Raw genomic sequence first — 19,891 nt, forward strand, 5'->3', positions numbered from 1 at the left:
AGAGACTCTGATTCAAGACAGCTGGGCAGGAACCCACTTCTGATACTGTGGTTTGAAAACCTCTAATACAGAAAGAAGACCTGAATACAAACTCCTCCTGCTTCTATTAAGCTTTACTTAAAGATAATTCTCAGGATAAGTTATTTCCATGCATACTCCATGCTCTGCCATGGCAGCAGCATGTAGATAGTAACCTCTGATGTCCTAATACAGAAAATTGTGGGACTTGCTGGTATTCCTAACCACCAAGATCATCTATAAATCACAAACAGCTGTGCACAGGGTCTATCTCAGCCTAGGAAACACAGGATTTTCAAGGAAGAGCCAAGAAAAGAATCTGTAGTAGATGCTGATAGGAAGGCACTCAAAGGTTTTCTATCTCAAGTTTAGTGGCTGAAAAGCTTCCTGGGATTTTTCTGCTGTTGGAAAAGTGACTACTCTTTTATTAAGTGACAAGTGATCTCACATTTGTCCAAGAAAAAAAAATATCCAGATCAATATGTTTAATTAAGGTACTTTTCGCCTTAAAAATCACAACGTCATGATTAAACTCTGTTTTCATGTTAGAGTCTTACTCAAATTCTCAAAAACATGTCATAAATAAGAATGAGCCTGAAGGTATTCCAGGATGTCATGCATGTTTTACGCATAAAAATGCGAAGGTATCTAAGAGTCAAGTTTTTCCTTTAACTGTATAGAAAGGCTTTAAAACAACTAGAACACTCAGATGGGAATATGCTATCTGAGAAGAGGGAGAAAACAGTATTTTTGATGCAATTTTTTTCTCTTAAAAATACCATTTAGTTTCAAGGAAAATAATTGAAATTGAACACTTAAGGATGCAGGAACCTAAAATTCTTTACATATGACCATTTTGGGAAATTGTTCTGAACCAGTAAAGAAGGCTACTTTTCCTCTTTGATCTCCCTTTAAGCCCAAGAAAAAAACGGTGGGCGTCTCCTTTCAATATGGCGTTTTCTGTGTCAGTTTTCACCTCGAGCAATAAGCAAGTCTACACATGGGGTCAATGAAAACGATAAACAGAATGAAATTTCAAGTATTAAGAAAAATTAGCGCTAACCTTCTCATTCCTGAAATATGTGAGATGGGAGAAAAGTTGAAATTGGTTCTAAGTTCGGAGAGTTGAGGGCTTCCTTCCTCACGTAAAGCGATAACCCCATTCTGTGTATTATTTCATTTATTTATCACACACTAGAGGCAGGCATACCCCACCTCCGTTTTATGGGTGAGGAAAGGGATTTAGAGCGCTCAGGCACTTTGCTCAAAAGCCCCAAGCAAGGGAGAGACAGATTCAGGCATTACAGGCTATCTGATTCCAAAGCACACCATCGCCATCTTTCCCCAAATCCTCCTCTACCATCCCTTCTAAAATACAATTAAAGTGTACCTACCAAGCCTGAATGCTCCGCTCACAGCTTTCATCATTTCTTTCCACCAGCTTGTTGCTTAGACCTGGAAGCTCTTCCCCCAGGCAAGCCACCGTCCGCTGCAAGTCCCTTCCAGTTGCCTAGGAGCATTCCGCGTCCCCACTTCTCTCCTGAGCAGCTGGGGCTCATCTACTTTCACAACACCTGTAGCCACTAGCTGCCTTTTCAACAACACAAGGCTGTCAGCAGAAAGCTCTCCACAGAACTTAAGTCTCTGGCTAGAAGTATGGGTACGTGCCGTTTTGAAGAAACCTCTCTTTGAAGGTACTGAACGACCTTTCAGTGAAAGGTGAATGTCCCTGAACATAAGTGAAATGTTTTCAATTAGCATTACATTGGAAAATAAATCTAGCGCTTACTCTCCCCCTTGCCTTTTCTTTAAGCTGAAATCTTGGCCTAGATTTATCGTTTTCTCTCTCTTTGAGATCATTTCATTGCTACATAATGAATCTCCCGAGCTATGGCAGGAGGCAACTAGAAATTCCCCCCCCCCCCCCATTCTGCATTCCTTAGCATCTGCTCTTAATAGAAGCGGGAAAACTCAAGGAGAGAATGGCTTTCTTTCCTACAGAAAGGGCCTAGTCAGGTGTTGCAAATTTAGACAAATGTGCTTAATTTCTCAAGTAAGAAAGCTTTTTTTTTTCACATGGTAGCAGTAACCAAAGAAATCTCCTTTGGCACTTCCAGGACCAGCAGGACTTTGTCACTCACGGGCAGTGGTCCTGGCAGATGAAGGTAACCCACTATAGGTAAGAACACTAAACTAAGTACTGTTCTCAAAATGCGGCTTCTGGACACTCTTCCCATGATTTCCCTTTTTCTTTTTTTTTTTTCTTCTTTATTGGAGTATAATTGCTTTACAGTGTTGTGTTAGTTTCTGCTGTATAACAAAGATAATCAACTATACATATACATATATCCCCATATCCCCTCCCTCTTGCGTCTCCCTCCCACCCTTCCTATCTCACCCCTCTAGGTGGTCACAAAGCACTGAGCTGATCTCCCTGTGCTATGCAGCTGCTTCCCACTAGCTATCTCTTTTACATCTGGCAGTGTATATATGTCCATGCCACTCTCTCACTTCATCCCAGCTTACCCTTCCCCCTCCCCGTGTCCTCAAGTCCATTCTCTACATCTGCGTCTTTATTCCTGTCCTGCCCCTAGGTTCTTCAGAACCATTTTTTTTTTTTTGAGTCCATATATATGTGTTAGCATACGGTATTTGTTTTTCTCTTTCTGACTTACTTCACTCTGTATGACAGTCCCATGATTTCCTTCTCCTCAACACATTTCCCTCTCCCAAGGCTCTCTAAAAACTCTCAGCCCGGGCTTCCCTGGTGGCGCAGTGGTTGAGAATCTGCCTGCCAATGCAGGGGACACGGGTTCGAGCCTTGGTCTGGGAAAATCCCACATGCCACGGAGCAACTAGGCCCGTGAGCCACAACTACTGAGCCTGCGCGTCTGGAGCCTGTGCTCCGCAACAAGAGAGGCCGCGACAGTGAGAGGCCCGCGCACCGCGATGAAGAGTGGCCCCCGCTTGCCGCAACTAGAGAAAGCCCTCGCACAGAAACGAAGACCCAACACAGCCATAAATAAATAAATAAATAAATAAATAAATAAAAATTAAAAAAAAAAAAAAGAATCACTCTAACATACGGCAGTGTTCATTTAAAAAAAAAACAAAACTCTCAGCCCCTCATGTTCTTCAGTCTAACATCTAGAACCTTCTCTGTAGCCAAACGAGCTCTGCCAGGCCAAGGGACCCTGTTTTCACTTAATTACCATAATTCATGAGGAACAAGTATGAGGTCATGAATAGGCCTTATTGATTAATGCAGAAGCAGTAAAGCTTTTAGTCTGAGATTTAACATCTTTCTGAATAACATCCTCTGAATAGTATTACTGGCTTTGATTGTGGCAACATTTTGAGCTCTCCGCCATTTGGATCTTGTTTTGAGAGAATAAGGGTTGCAACCAGCAGAGGCTGAGTGCCTGACATGTGCCCAGTATTTTGCTAAAAGCTCTATAAACATTACCTTAGTTCTCACAGCTACTTGAGCATATATTCTACAATATCCTTCTCATCCTCAAATTACTCTGTAGTCCTTTCCTTTGCTTTCTAACTTGCATGTAACCTCCTGGAGACGAGACGTCTTGTCCCAAGACCAGTATCTGAAACTCTGGATGAATTAACGAACTACCCTTTGAGGTTTAATACTGTCATCCTGTGTATTTTACAAGTAACTCTTGAAGAATAATTGAGCATTTAAAACCCAATAATCAGGTCAGCGCCAGGAGCCGGCCAATCCCGGAGCTCTCCCCCGCGGTCGCGGCACAGGCCGAACAACCAAACAGGAAAGTTTAATAAACAGCAGGCGGAGGGGCTGGCGGCGGCGGCCGGGCCCGAGCGAGCAGGAGTCCAGTGGCCTCACCTGTCCTCATTCACGGGCGGCGACCGGCGGCGGCGGGCAGCGCACCAGGCGGAGAGAGCCGCCGCCAGCCCAAGCAACAGCAGCAAAGACAACCTGACGTAGGGAAGTGCGGACTGCTATACAGAGGACTACAAAGCATCCTCAGTGCAGGAGGAACCCTAATCCAAAGTCCCTGTACTTTTATCGGAGTGCACAACAGAGGAACGTAGCTCAAGAAACTAATCACAGCCAAGTGCCTATACTTTGTTCCACTGGCTGCGGATTTTATGGAAACCCTCGTACAAATGGCATGTGCTCAGTACGTTATAAAGAACATCTTCAGAGACAGAATAGTAGTAATGGTAGAATAAGCCCACCTGCACCTTCTGTCAGTAGTCTGAGTCTTTACCAGTTCAGGGCACAGATGGCAGTGTCCCAGAAGCTCAGTTGGCGTTAGACTCTACATCTTCATCTATGCAGCCAAGCCCTGTATCAAATCAGTCACTCTTATCAGAATCTGTAGCATCTTCCCAAGTGGACAGCACATCTGTGAACAAAGCAATACCTGAAGCAGAAGACCTGCGAGCTTCAGGATCAGAAACCGCACAGCAGACATCTGAAGAGCGAAGCAAGCCTCCTGAAAAACCAAGACAAAAAAAGAATCGCTGTTTCGTGTGCAGGAAGAAAGTGGGACTTACTGGGTTTGAATGCTGGTGTGGAAATGTTTACTGTGGTGTACACCGTTACTCAGATGTACACAAGTGCTCTTACAATTACAAAGCTGATGCTGCTGAGAAAATTAGAAAAGAAAATCCAGTAGTTGTTGGTGAAAAGATCCAGAAGATTTGAACTCCTGCTGGAATACAAAATCCTTTGACCATCTGCAAACTAAAAATGGACTTGAGGTTTTTTTTCCTAGTCATTGGGAATGTAGAGCAATGTATCTTGTATAGACCTTTTGATCATGCATGTCATCAGGAGAACAGATTTTTGTTTCTGTTTTGAAAATGACTCTGAACATTTATTTACATTGCAGTTTCTGTGGCTGGAAAGACTTAAGTAAACTTTACAAGTATTATCCTTTTAAGATCATTTTAATTTTAGTTGAGTGCAGAGGGCTTTTATAACAAATGTGGAGAAATTTTGGAGGGCTGTGATTTTTCCAGTATTAAACATGCATGCGTTAATCTTGCAGTTTATTTTCTCATTGTGAATGTATATATAGCTTTTCTCTGCAGCACGACTTCTCTTCTCACTGTGTATGTATATATAGCTTTTCTCTGCAGCACTATCTCTCTTCTCATTGTGTATGTATATGTAGCTTTTCTCTGCAGCACGACTTCTCTTTTGATAATGCCCCTTAGGGTATAACTAGTTATCAGTAACCGAATGTATCTTAATCATTATGGCCGCTTCTGTTTTTCATTAACAAAGGTTATACCTATGTTAGCATATAGTTTCTTTGCACCCACTATTTATGTCTGAATCATTTGTCACAGGAGAGTGTGTGCTGATGAGATTCTAAGTTTGTGTGTTTTTAACTTTTTTTGAGCGAGGGAAGGAAAAGCTGTATGCATTTCATTGCTGACTGCAGCTTTCTTTCAGATTACGTTCATTGGTCTGTGTGTATACAATATGAAGAATGATCTGAAGTAACTGTGCTGTATTTATGTTTATCCACCATTCTTTGATTAAATAAAAAGGAAAACCATAATGTTCCCTTGTAAAAACAAAACAAAAAACCCCAATAATCATATTATTATTATTAACTTATTAGACTTTCTGACTGAGTACCCATTAGCCAAACTATGATAAAAAGCTTTCTATGATTAGATCATGTCCTCTTACCATGACAATCCTCCAAGGCAGGTCCTTCCTTCCATTGGTGTCTTTTTAGAGATAAGCATTGTGTCTTAGAAAGATTAGCCTGCTTGTCCAAGATCACACAGTTATTTAGGGACATTGCTAGGGTTCCAACTCAGATCTATGACTGGGAACAAATGCTCTTAACCACTATGCTATACTGTTTCATCCCAATTTGGTCAACTTTCCCAACACAGATGATCTACTGCTTATCATTATTTCAAACACATATTAAAATACCTCTTAGTCTCCTAATCATCATATCTTAATATCTTCAGGGGTCGCACAGGAGGAAAAATTAAGCAAGCAAAATAGGGGAGGGTTAAGACAAAATGGTGATTAATTCCCTGATTTCACTCAACAGTTAGGTACTGAACAGATAAATATGAGCTACACACAATGAGTGTACTTACTGTGCCACAGTTTATGATCCCAGTGAGCATTTCCATATGTGATCTTGAAATTTAGTCTTGGAAGGGCAGCCATTCTTGTCTGGATGCTTTGGGAAGGCCAATACACCAATCACACTGGATGGACCCTTCACTTCCTCATTAGCCAGTCTCGATAGACATTTTACATTAGCATTGTCATTTATATTAGTCTGTCCCATTTTACTGTCCGATGGTAAAATAATTCTCATTTGCTGTTCTTATCATTTGTCTCTGTTTTTTTCTGAGTTTTCCCAGGTAACATCCAATTTTGCAGGATCTAATTCTTTCTCTTCCCCACAGTATTAATGACCAAGGTAGAATCATCAGGCTATAAGATAATTTCAGCAGGCAGAATAAGAGTAAAGAATAAGAATGAATGCTGACAAATAACAGAAGCACCCTTTCTTACAACTTTCTGTATCAGGGCATTTATTCTGAGTGCAAGTTCAAGAGGTAATTATCACCTACATGTAAAGCAAGACATGTTAAATTAGGGCACAGGGTTCAAATAAAAATAACAGCAGAAACACCTAACCATTTAAATCAATCATAGTCCTCTCTGTTTACATATTTTCTTTCAAAAGAATGGTACAACTTACTAATTGCTAAATTTGTAATTGCTGCTGTGGTGATTTTACCTCCAATATTTACTGAAGTGATTCCAAATGATAATGAGTATCAGCACAATTTTCATTTTTAAAAAGGGTAAAATACTTCAGAAAAAAATGAACCCAATTAAGATTAACTTTAAATTTAAAAAAAGATGGAGTTATAAGAACATGAAACGACAGGGGTGATTTTCATTGAAAAATAAGAACTTGTAACATTCTAATCACTTTTCTTTATTTAATTGAATTATACTGTTAGGTTTTCATTGAAAACGGTAATATTAATGAAAATCAACAAACCATCTTCAATTTTTTAAAAAAAATGTGTGAAGAAAATTAAACATAAAACCTAAAAATTATTTTTAAAAAACAGATATTTTTATAATTTTTACTTAAAGAATACTTACGCTTGGTCAATTTTAGCTTGGATAGCCTTCCATGTAAGAATTAGAGAATATCAAAATTTACGATAGCCAAAAGAAGTCTTCCCAGGTGTTCAGTTCTCCAATTTGAATTATGATCAATAATAGAGGGCAGAACAAATTATACTACAAATTGACATTAGAGATGCTTATTCAGAATCTCTAAATCTAATGGATCTGATTTTGAAAGGGATTAAAAACCTCTTCATGCCTCAGACTCAGGGGTTACAGCCAGATTACCTGGGTTAGACTCCCGTTTTACTATGCCCTTGCTAGAATGACCTAGTACAATGTCCTTAATCTTCCTGACCCTTAGTTTCCTCATCTGTATAATGGGCTTGATAATAGTACCTAACTAAGAAGACTGTTGTAAACATGAATTTAGCAAAGGTACAGTGCTTAACTCAGAGCCTGGCACATGGAGAGTGAAGATACGTAGTTTAATAGGATCAGTATTACATTACCAATGAAAAATTAATCTGATACTAGAATCACTTTACCCTCTCTTCTAGGAACTCCTGGAATCATATACCTTTCTTCTCAGTGGAATGAGATCAAAGGAGAGCTCTAAACGTATACAACAAAGCCACCTACGAACGATGTCTTCTGTCTTCCAGTGTCATATAGTTACCTATTGATGGGAAGAAGAATGCTAAGAGCATGGCTCTAAGCACTCACACATCACCTTGTTTCCTAACTCCCAGCCCTCTGAGTGGGTAGCACCAATAACCTCCATTTTCATAAAAGAGGAAACTTCAGCGCAGAGGAGTTTAGTAGTCACTGAAGATCTGACAACTCTATGAGGATAATACCACCATAGTCCCATTCTGCAGACAGGGAAATGGAGGCTTAGCGAAGTTATAGAACTAGTACAAAATCACAGGGCCACTAACTGGTGAGGAGGCAATTCAGATCAAGGCAGTATGACTCACTGCTGACCTGACTGTGCCGTGTCAAACAGCCCTGGCTTCGGGGGAGAGGACATCAGGACTGGTTCTGGTGGTATAATCTGTTTCTGCATATTCCCCAGCTCTTTGCCCTTTATTAGGGTACACTAATGCACCTAGTACAACTAGACTTAAATTTACAGTCACCCACACACACATACCCGTGCACACACACACACACACACACGAACACACACACACATGAACACACACACACACGAACACACACCTTCATACCGTGGTACAACCCCTACACATACTTTTCTCAATTCTCCTACTTCTAAATATATCTTTGAATTTTCATGTAAGAAAATGATTATTATTTTAGCTCTAATTTTCCTTACATCAACAATAACTTTTAACACTCTTTACTAATTGAAAACTAATCTTTTTCTAGTATACATTTTCAAACATTTAGAATATATCATACCGCAAGGATTGTTTAGAAGCAAGTCTCTAACACAGATACCAAGGAGAAAGTCAATGAAAGAGTTGATAAGTTGATATTAATCTTAAGAAGATATTTGTCAGAAAAGTGGGAGTAGCCACATTAACTGAAGAAGAAGTCAGAAGAAACTAGATACCATAATTCTAGAAAGTGAATTTTCTGCTTCTCTTTCCTCCCGTCTCCCCAGAGCTGAAATCCCTTTAATAGAGAGGGCATTGTCTCAAACTGCTGATTTTACTCAGTCATTAGGGTATAAAAAAATAGAAGATTAAAAGATGGAAAGACTAAAAGTAGGCTGAATATAAGAAATGATAGCATCAGCATAACTATTATGGTGTGCACCTATTTCCCCCTTAAAATGTTCTTTCTGACCATACCACAATTAATCATCCATGGGCATTTGATTTTTATAAATTTTATTAGAATAATAAAAAATAATACATACAGATAACCATAGGATACACACACAGGAATTTAAAGGTAAATTTTATACTTTTCAATATGAAACAAAGTACATATCTCATGGAGATATATTTCTAGAAACACCATGAAACAATAGAGTAATTGCCTTGAAAATGAAAAGTATAGGAACATATTATAGGAATTACCAAATAATAAAAAGGTACAACTCCATTACATGTAGCATAAAATACAGGTTTTGGAGAAAGTGTTTCTCCACTTTTTGACCCGAAATAACAATGGTCATATGAAATCTACTCATCATTCAGAATTTTTCTAGATATATACAGTATATACAGACCTTGAAGAGAAAAGTTATAAATATTTTTCTTCTTTGTGTATAATGACTTTATCTTAAATGTGATCTCTAAATGTAAAGTAACACTCTATGGTAATATCAGAATTTTGCTAATATGTATTCTCTTTTGATATCTGTTGGTTTCAAATTCAGATATCCTTGCAAAGAACAAGTTCCTGCAAAATGTGAAATGGACAGGAAAGAGGTAAAAAATTGATTTTGCAATGTGTAACACTCAATCTGCTGATTTTCATATATTTTTTACATACTGCTATGAAGTCATGTCTTTGACAATCCTTTGAACACCATGTATTGAGAGACTGAGTCATACATATCAAAGTCAGCGGCATGGCCATGGTTCTATTACAAATTTAGCTCAGGAACTAAAAAGCCTGCCAGACTCACTCTCATAAACGGTTGGATTTCATTAAAAACCATCTCCACCCTCCAAAAAAGAGAGGGTCCCTTGATGGAATCGGAGATTGGAAATGAATGATCACGTAAATTTTGTTTAATATTTGGGTTAAGATTCAGGTTGTTCCTTATTTTCTCCACCATGTTTTAATAAAACCTGAAAGCTTGTTCTTAGGTGTGAAGGAAACAATCTCTTTTTACTTTATTTCACTTTTTAAACCTTTTGAGAGAGGACAAAATGTGATCATTTCAGTTTTATAATATCATGGAATGAAAAAGAAAGCATTACCTAGAATGGAGCGCAAACTTAAAAAATGTGGCTGGCTGGTCCTTAGGACTTCAATATGATTAAATAAATTCATACTAATATTTTGCACAGGCCTAGTGCATTAGGGCTAACAAAGCATGGGGGAGAGGCAGAAAAGATGGGTATTATTATCTCCACATTTTAAGGGTGAGTGCTTGAGAAGTAGAGAGAGCAGTGATTTGTAAAGAATCTCACAACCACGCAGCAGTATACCCAGACGAAACAGCACTCTTCCAAAGTCTACTGTAGCATCTCCAACATTCTTTTGAATTACATGCACCCTCTGCCCAACGGGGTAATTTTTAAAATGTATCTTTCACCCTTGAGTATTTCAAATGAGCATTTCCAGATAACACTAATTATGTCTTCCAAACAGTGCTGTTACAATGGAAGCAAAGCATTTGGAGTAAATGAGTTTTTCTACATTAAAAAAAAAACAAAACCAAACCCACAAAAGTATGTGTCTGCACGTGGGTGTGTATACATGGAAGCATGTGAGTCTTTATCCACAGGCAGTGCTTAAAATCATAAGAATGTCTCTATCAAAAATCGGATGTATGTAATATGTAAATTCCTTTGGTATATCAAGTAAATATTAAGGCATTTCAGATTCCCCTAAAAGGATTTACTGGGTTTTTTTTTTATTATTATATTCATATTTTACCTATGTAGAAAGTTAAAAATACAGAGTTGGAAAAAAACATGCATAATCACTGCATTTCGTGAAAGCACTTTTTTTGTAACCAATGAACTTTCCAATAAATAATAAAAAAAAAAGTGACTATCACCACAGGGTGTTTACAATAAAGAACAGTGCTGTAGAGATATAACTTGACACAGGGTGGGCATTGGAGATGGCTGATGTACAACCTCTTGCATCCATATCTGTCAAAGATGATAAACAGCTCATTAATAAGGACTGTATCAATTTAAGTAACTAACTTACTACCACAAGTTAACATTAGCCTTCATGTTATTTAACAATGTAGCATATATTATTTGCCAAGAGTATCTATAAACACTCTTATATACTTAAGTTTTCTTAAAGGATTCTGGGCTTTGTTCATCTAGTATTATTTAGCTTTAATTGAAAGTGGAAAAACAACTTAATCATTTTGAAAACAATTATACTCCATTACAGACAATTTTGAGATAATTCAATGGTTTAATTAAAGCAAGCTTCATTGGAGAAGGGTTAGGAAATATGTTTGTTTCTCTTCTGTACATTTTTTGATAAGTTATTATGCATAATATAAAATATCATCTTAAAAAAGCAATCAATAAAAGCTCCATTTTCCTATAGTTGGCCTTTTTCTGCACCAATCTATGCAAACTCAACAAGAAGGCAGATGTCAGAGGGAAAGGCTACTCTTGACTCAGCATCCCTCAAATGCTAATAAAATCTATCTGTTCCTGCAAAAGCACAGAACCTATTCCTTTTAACAGCTCCACTTGGGCCATATGGTAATTTTACCTCTGAACCTTGATCTATCTTAGGAACAAGATAGCAGGTCTTAATTAAAAACCTAAATAATAATAATAATAAGCTTAAATTAATTCCTGGTTTTGCTCTATTGAAGCACATACAGTTTTTAAAATGTCTGTAGTCCTAAATGGTTTTTACATATTTTTATGTTGCAGAACTCAGTTCTGAGATAAATATTTCCCATTTTCTTCATTTAGTTACTTGTTTGTTTTGGTCTAAGTATTGCAGTCTTTATGATTTCATGAAGAGATAAAATTCCTCCAACTTTCCACATCTCCCTTTCTCTTTACTTGCTAAGGATGTCCCTCATTTTGTTTTCCAAGATTACAAATAAGGGTTTTAATCTTGAATGCCCAAGATTATAGATTAGGCCAACCTCAATGAAAAGAAACAGGGAGCAAAGTAATTTAGGTCACTAAGAACCGCAGAATAGCATGGCTTCTGCAGTGCTTAAATTGAGGCCACAAAACTCCACCCTTGAGATTTAAAAGATAAAATTTCTTCTAACACTGTCACTGGTAAAATACGTATGAAAAGTCTGTTTCCCTGAACTCTAAAAATACAATTTCTATAATACAATAGGCTTCATTTGGATTTTGAAAAGACGAGCAAGTATGAAACTCCACTGAAATCAGAAACTAAGAATTTTTTTTTTAAAGTGTCTTTTGGTTTGGCCAAGTGGGTTCTGACCTTAATTTAACAATGCTAAATTTTCTACTTGGTAAAGAACTGATAAGATTCATCTATAATTTCTCAGAGGCAAACAACTGGAATATTAAAGATCTTAAAAACACTCTGTGGGTTCAACATTGCCCTTGAGAAATGCTTAAGGAATTCTGTTTTATGGCAATCCAAAGGCAAATTTATGCATAGCTCAGAATGAGAAAAAAATAAATTAATAAAATTTGTTAAATATTTCTCAATGTCTTTTCTGTTATTCTGTTCTTATCATTCTTATTTTGCACCACTCGTGACGAATTCCTCCTGCCCTCATCTCTCATATTCCAAGACCTTCTCAGCATTCAGATGAAAGAAATGGCAGGAAAAAAAGGAGTGGAGAGGGAGGCACTGATTGACTCTCTCTTGGGGGCTCATAACTGATGCCGCGAATTCAGGAGATGTTGACTTCGACCAACTTACTGGTTATTCTTGGAATCCTGATCTGTTCGCTACTGGTCCCATCCCCGCCATCCGTTGTGGCCTTAACTTCAATAATGTAGTCCTCTTTAATGGGCAGCAAAAGTTCAGCTGAAGTTTTGTTTGTGTTTAGCACTTGCACATTATTTTGACTGCTAGTCCTATAGAAAACCTAAAATGCATGAACAAACACATTGATTTTTTTATAGTGCCCTCTTTTATTTTTTTCATAAACTTATTACTCTGATGTTACTTCATTTATATTGTTTGTTTTACATACCCACTAAAATACAGGCTGCATTCATAGCTCTGTCACCTTAGACTAGGGATCAGCACATGGTAGAAATGTCAGGTGCTCAAAATGAAGGACGTGGGGAAGAAAAAACTTCTTCTATGAAAAGTTCAGCTGGTTGGGTATTTGTGAGGATGGAGAGATGGGGGCAAGGTCCTACTGTATAGATCTTGAACAGGAGACCAAAGAATCAGAGCCAATGCTATTAGTTGTTTTTTAAGTAGTACATGGGTGAGCATCAGAAATAGGAAACTAACATAATTAACAACTTATCAACATTTGGTCTAAAACTCCCACGTGAGCAGAAATATGTCACTTAAATTTATATTTAAGAAATCAGATGTTTTGGAAAAATACCCTTTTCATAAACAGCTTGACATCTGTATGTCAAAAGTAGTTTATAAAGATCACACCATCCACATTTAGAAAAACTGTTCAAATCTAGCTTCCTTTGAAAAGTACTGCCAGAAGTAGGAAAAGAAAGCACTGCAAATGATACAACTTACTTTATATCCTGTTACTTCTGATTCATTCTCCATGGCTTTCACTTGCTCCCAATTAAGTAACACTTTCGTGTCTGTAGCATTCCAAACAACATTTCCTGGTGGCTGACTGGGGGCTTGAAATGCAAAATGAGAAATTAAAATAGATTTGAGCATGGAGTGATATTTTACATAGAACAGATAAATGACAGTCACAGGAGGCAGCCAAAGGAGAGCAGAATCTCTTTGGTAACACATAGTGTATAGGAAGAATCAGAGAAAATAACAGAGTAGCTAAATTTCCTTTTACAAAGGCATTTCCATAACATTGTGAGACAATTTGTTTTATCATATTCATCATATACTTTAGGGCATTTCTCACTTGTTGCCATGGTCTCCTGGAAAACTTGTTGATAGTGGAGATAAAGAAATTCTTCTATCCACCACTAGAGGGAAGCTTGTGATGGGTCAGGAAAGGCAGGCAGTGTGTCCCGTTTGACACATCCAGAGGCTGAGAGAAACTGCCAACTGAGCAGATTAAAGTTGCAGGAAATGAAGTGTGGATGATTTTTAAGCCAGCCATGTATGTTGAGATGAGCAAAATGGGAGGCAATCAAAAATAAGGATTACTTAGATTTATTCCCAAGAAGTAATAGCTATACACATGAAAAACTGCAGCACAGAGTCTGTTATTTTACCTTCGTTTTCCAAGTTTAAATCAATTTTTGAGAAAAATAAGGCAAAACAATGAAACGTTAATGAGAGCTCCATTAGATAATTAATGAAACTCTCTGAGGTTTAAAAACTTGGATTCATAATTCAGCTCCCTCTCATGAACACTAGATGCCGGGGGAAGGCGGTTTGATAGCATTTGTCAAGAGCAACATAGCACACTGAAAATTCTGTTTCTTGTCAATCACAAAACAACAAACATAAAATTATCCGTTTGGCAACCACATCACAATTGCCCAAAACAGTGTTGAAATATGTTGTACTTGTGGATTTAGCCATAGAATGTGATTTGGTTAACTGAATTTGTCATGGGAAAATGATATAAAAGACTGGCTATGCTGAGAAATTTCTCAACATCACTGACTCATGCCATGAGGGAGAGAGGGCTGGACTTACAGATGGGAAGAGGGCTCAGGTACATTCATGTGACCAATGACGCCAAACAAGATTGTATTCCCTGCAGATTTTTTAGCTTACTGTCTGCTCTTTAACACAGTTCTACATTGCCTTTAAAATTTGTGATCTGGTATTAACCATGAGTTTAGGTCAGCTCAGAGCACTCTTAAGCTGCAATGCTTAGATAACAGAACATATATATGGCAGTTACTTAGGGTTGAAATACTAATGACTGTGTTTTGCAGGGCTCCATCCAAATGCTATGAATGCTCGATTGTTAGAACAGTTTCCCAAAGTCTGTGACTTCCTGTGGCCTGGCGGCACCATAAAAGGGCGGGTTCCATTTGAGGCAGCTCAGATAACATACTTCAGCATGGTGTGTCCTGCCAAGAGATGTGTGCTCGTAGATTATAGAAAACTTGAAGTGATTTTGGTTGAATCACTTATTCCAACACCAGTCTTGCAAAAAACTTAACTGCAAGTTTAAAACCTGGGCTTATTTTGTGTGAGTCCCAAGACAGATGAAGAGCTCAGCCTGAACTGAATATTTTTTGAATGGACAAAAAGAAAAAAAAAAAAACAGGAAATGGGAACGGGGAGAAAAATAAAAGCTTTGTTCTGGGTCTCATTACTCTTATTTTCCATATCGGTGTTTCCAAGCATCAGATAGTCACGCCCCGTTTTCATCATTTTTGTTATTTTTAAAAAAATGAACTTGACTTAAACATCAACTTTAGCCTTGTCCTAAACACTAATATTCACACAGTCATGAGCCTTGGTTTGCTAGTTACATTCCTATGGTACTCTATATAATAAATGAAGCATTATTAAATTTTCAAAAATACTTGTGGACTATTCTGAAATCATTTTGTATCGCTACTGGTAAGAATAACATCTTCTGGGCTTCCCTGGTGGCACAGCGGTTGAGAATCTGCCTGCCAGTGCAGGGGACACGGGTTCGAGCCCTGGTCTGGGAAGATCCCACATGCCGCGGAGCAACTAGGCCCGTGAGCCACAACTACTGAGCCTGCGCGACTGGAGCCTGTGCTCCGCAACAAGAGAGGCCGCGATAGTGAGAGGCCCGCGCACCGCGATGAACAGTGGCCCCCACTAGCCGCAACTAGAGAAAACCCTCGCACAGAAACGAAGACCCAACACAGCCAAAAATAAATAAATAAATAAATAAATAAATAAATAAATAAATAAAAGACTATTAATATTAAAAAAAAAGAAGAATAACATCTTCTGGAAAATCCTAGATCAGATAAACTTTCCTTCCAAATTTAAAATCCTATTATTGTTAGCAACTAATGCCTATTAAAACCTATAATATGTTAGGCAAGGTAGAATGTGGTTTTATATAATTTACTTAATCCTCATTACACTGCATTATAATAAAGCCTGTTTTGCTACATGGGTAATCTGGACCCAGAAAGTTTAAAAAGAAGATTGTACATTCATGTTTATAGCAGCATCATTCACAGCAGACAAAAGGTTGAATCAACCCAAGTGTCCATCAACAGGTGAATAATCAAAATGTGGTACAGCCATACAAAGGAATACTATTCAGCCTTAAATAGGAAGGAAATTCTGACACATGCAACAACCTGGATGAACCTTGAGGAAATTATGCAAAGTGAAATAAGCCAGTCACAAAAAAGACAAATTCTGTAGGATTCCACATATATAAGGTAGCCAGAGTAGTCAATCCATAGAGACAGAACGTAGAATGGTGGGTGCCAGGGGTTGGGGAGGGGACAATGGGAGATGCTGTTTCATGGGTACAGAGTTTCAGTTTTGTAAGGTGAAAAGAGTTCTGGAGATCGGCTGCAAAATAACCAAGCCCAACACTAAGGAACTGTACATTTAAAAGTAGGTAAGATGGAAATTTTAGGTCATGCGTATTTTTATCACAATTAAAAATTAAAAGCAAAGAACTTGCTAAGATGCACAGCTGGTAAGAGGTATCATGTGGATTCAAACCAGTTCTGGTTAATTCCAAAGTCTATGCTTCCCCTATTACGTTGTGGTAACTATCTGTGACTTTATTTAACTCTTGAATCATTGACAAATGATTTGTCAATGACGTAAAAATGAATATTAAACATGTTCATCTCAAAATATACTCAATTTTCACTTTCCTAGGACTGCTTTTCCTGACTTCTCAGACTAAACGTACAATGGGGCCTCTTTTCTCACACCAGGTTCCCTTTCTTCATCATCTTCAGCAAAGGTACATTTTACATTTAATTGTGGTTTTATGTTTATTATCCAATTTTCCTACTAACTCGTAAGTTCCTTGCAGAGAAAATGTCCTACATGGTCTCTGACATCGATAGGCCCATATGCTAGTTTTTATTCACTAGCCTAATGTCTTGTTAAAGGTAGATATCAAATTAGATTTTGTATGTAACTGACTGCTATTTTAATGCAAGAAACACAACCCAAGGATTAAGAAAACACTTTCCTAGTGTTATCAAAAAATAAGTTTGATCTACTCCCTATGTGTCCCTAAGGAATGATTCATGCAGTGACAAAGTAATGCTGAATGGGGAAAGATTCAGAACAAGCATCAGCAGCAATTCACCATGGTGTCAGCGGGGTAACATCTGGCTGGTCACAGTTCTCAAATGTGGCACATCGGAATCTACAATGAATTTTCTAGCTCCATGGTTTTGAAAGTCCTCCAAGACACATCCGAGTAAATGCATACATTTCACAAAGACAAAACTGGGACATTAACACTGACCATCAGCTTGAGAGCTTGAATATGGTTGATCATATTGAGGCTAAGACGATAAGGCACAAAACACAAAGAAAGAACAGAATAAGAAAGGCAGCAAAACAACTAGTGTATTCATTCAATACTTAAATGATTTAGTTACTAAATATTTATGTTTTAAGGGTTCAGGGAAAAATGCATAAAGGGGTGACAACATCTCGAGTAGATTTTGAAAGATGAATGTGAGTTTCACATGTAGAGGTTGGGGGGTGGTATCCCAGGCAGAGGGATGACACACGCCAAGGCACAGAGGCAGGAACTAGCATAGTGCCGTAGGGAGCTCACTGCTGATGGGTTACGGGTAGGGATGATGGGAAGGAACTGCAAAGGCAGTTGCAGAGACCGGTAGAAGCCACATGCTGAAGAGTCTAGAAGGCCAAAGGAACTAGAAAAGGAATTTTCTGGGGCAGGCAATTGGCAGGGCACTGAAGAAGGATCAGATCTGTGATGCCATCAGGTCTGTGCTTTCATAGATCTTCGTGGGGACAGACGGAGAAGAAGGAGAATCTTGGTGGGAGCTCTGTAGGGAGTGCACTGCAGCACTTTGTGTAAAAGATAATAAAGCTCCATATGCAAGTGATGACAGCAGAGTCGGAGGGATGGAACAGACCTGGAATTTGTGAATAGGTCATGATGATGGAGGTCATATGGGTGGTGGTAATAAGAAGGAAGGCTAATTCCAGCTCGGCAGCCCGGGTGAATGACACACACCTTGGGGAACAATGTTTCTATCTGGAATTCCTTTTCAGTCACTACGTACTTAATAAGCATTTCGCATGTGTCGGGGATTCTCCTGAGTACAGTGAGCACAGAGATAAGGATGTTCTCTGACTTCTAACCGTGGACCACATTAGTGGTTCCCAGAGACCAGTACTTGTACAAATACGATGGTTTTAGGTGGATAACATTTTTAATTGTAAATATTTACATATTTTCATGTTAGGGGAAAAAAAAACCTATCATATGCAAGTCTTGATTCATAGATATAATTCTTTTGGATGAGGCCAATATTGGTACATCAGTGGTAATCTACTTTACACACAATACATAGATTAAAATTAGGTTCTAAATAATGACACAGAAAATAGGGCATTACACAAACATAAATAACTCAGATGCTTTCAGTAGCACACAGATGTCTGGTAAACACCCCAAAAAACACAGTCATAATTCAAACTGACTCTGAACTAAGGATATATTTACAGTAAATAATTCATCTTAAACTAAGTGATCAAGAACAGAATATCACTCTATTAATAACAGTCATCAACACTCTGGTTAGCTCATTGCAAAACTTATTTCTAGGTACACATTTTTGGCAAATCAATTATGTTTATTTTTGCTATTCATTGTAGTTTTAAGTTATAAACTTTTCTCTAAGTAACGGCTTCATTTTTATAGGAAGAAAATTAAAACTACTATCTTGTAAGGAGACAGTATTAGTCGTGTTCTGTTTATAGCAATGATACAAAGCCTTTTAAAATAAATATATTTAAGTATTAAAGTAAATACATTAGGGAAATAATAATCCAGGTTGTTGAGTATGTGGCTAAAATCTTGCAAGGATCATTCAGTGACTGGAGATTGCAAAACACTGGGCAAATTATGAATAAAGTAAAGTTTGATTATTGTATGATCCAAACTTCCCTTTAGCATCTTCATCCCTACTTTTGGTTTCCATCCTTACCAACCTTTAGTTACCTCGTATTAAGCCTTAAATGCCCTTCTTTTCTATCTTACTAATGTCAAACTTCAAATATTAATTCCTTCCTTCCACAAACTCTCTATAAAAATGATTTACCCTTGTGCACCAACAAACAGCAAGCTTGTACCACCACAGACAAGATCTACCTAATATACTTAAGGCTTAATATACTAGAAGCAATGTGGCCACTTACAACTCACCTGTATTGATTTTAGTCCCTTAACCTAGCAGAAGCCACAGAGTCTCAACTGCAAAAGAAGGAAAACAGCTGGTGGAGCTGTTGCTGGATTAAAAAACACAAGATAGTGAAATGTTTATAACTCTAAAGCTTCACATCAGAGGTTGCAACCTGAAACTTCAGCTAGATCCAGCTTGCACATATTTTTTGTCTCACCCAAATACTGTATTTTAATTTTGTTTAGTTACCAACATTTAAAACTTGGGAGCTTTCATTTAAGATCCAGATTTCTGGTTTCTTGTGCAAAACTAGATGGTCAGGAACACTGGTCCTACACTGATGGATAGAAAGGATGGGATGGAGCAAGAAGAGACTGCCCCACATGCCCACCACTGCTCATTTAAACCTGCCTGGCCACTGAAAGCACTTGACTTTATTATTCCTCTTTTTAAATAAAGAGTCATTGGGGGTAGTTTTTTCATATTTTGAGGATATTTTATTGACATATTTATATAAGTAATCTATCTGGATGGAATAAATTACATTGTTATTTCTGTAAAGGCTTGAGGTTGTAGATGCTGAAGGAAGGGATATGAAGGAGGAAGGTGCAGGCAGTAAAGGCAGATGAAAGAGCAACTCGGGGAC

The 19,891-nt window shown here is 37.9% G+C and overlaps 2 protein-coding genes across 2 annotated transcripts in view; one reads left to right on the plus strand and one right to left on the minus strand.

Annotated features, from left to right (window-relative positions):
• The window catches only part of LOC118904292 (AN1-type zinc finger protein 6-like), a 28,352-nt gene extending 23,644 nt beyond the window's left edge, over window positions 1-4,708 (plus strand). The window contains 3 exon segments of the mRNA XM_036870189.1: window positions 3,733-3,978; window positions 4,070-4,251; window positions 4,254-4,708. Of these exon segments, the coding sequence (XP_036726084.1) occupies window positions 3,733-3,978; window positions 4,070-4,251; window positions 4,254-4,708 (883 nt within the window).
• A 4,323-nt stretch (window positions 4,709-9,031) lies between these two features.
• Window positions 9,032-19,891, minus strand: part of CNTN3 (contactin 3) — a 331,266-nt gene continuing 320,406 nt past the window's right edge. The window contains 3 exon segments of the mRNA XM_036867699.1: window positions 9,032-10,941; window positions 12,683-12,851; window positions 13,478-13,590. Of these exon segments, the coding sequence (XP_036723594.1) occupies window positions 10,841-10,941; window positions 12,683-12,851; window positions 13,478-13,590 (383 nt within the window). The 3' untranslated portion in view covers window positions 9,032-10,840.

Source organism: Balaenoptera musculus, chromosome 11 (genome assembly GCF_009873245.2).
Source record: "Balaenoptera musculus isolate JJ_BM4_2016_0621 chromosome 11, mBalMus1.pri.v3, whole genome shotgun sequence".
Classification (NCBI taxonomy): domain Eukaryota; kingdom Metazoa; phylum Chordata; class Mammalia; order Artiodactyla; family Balaenopteridae; genus Balaenoptera; species Balaenoptera musculus.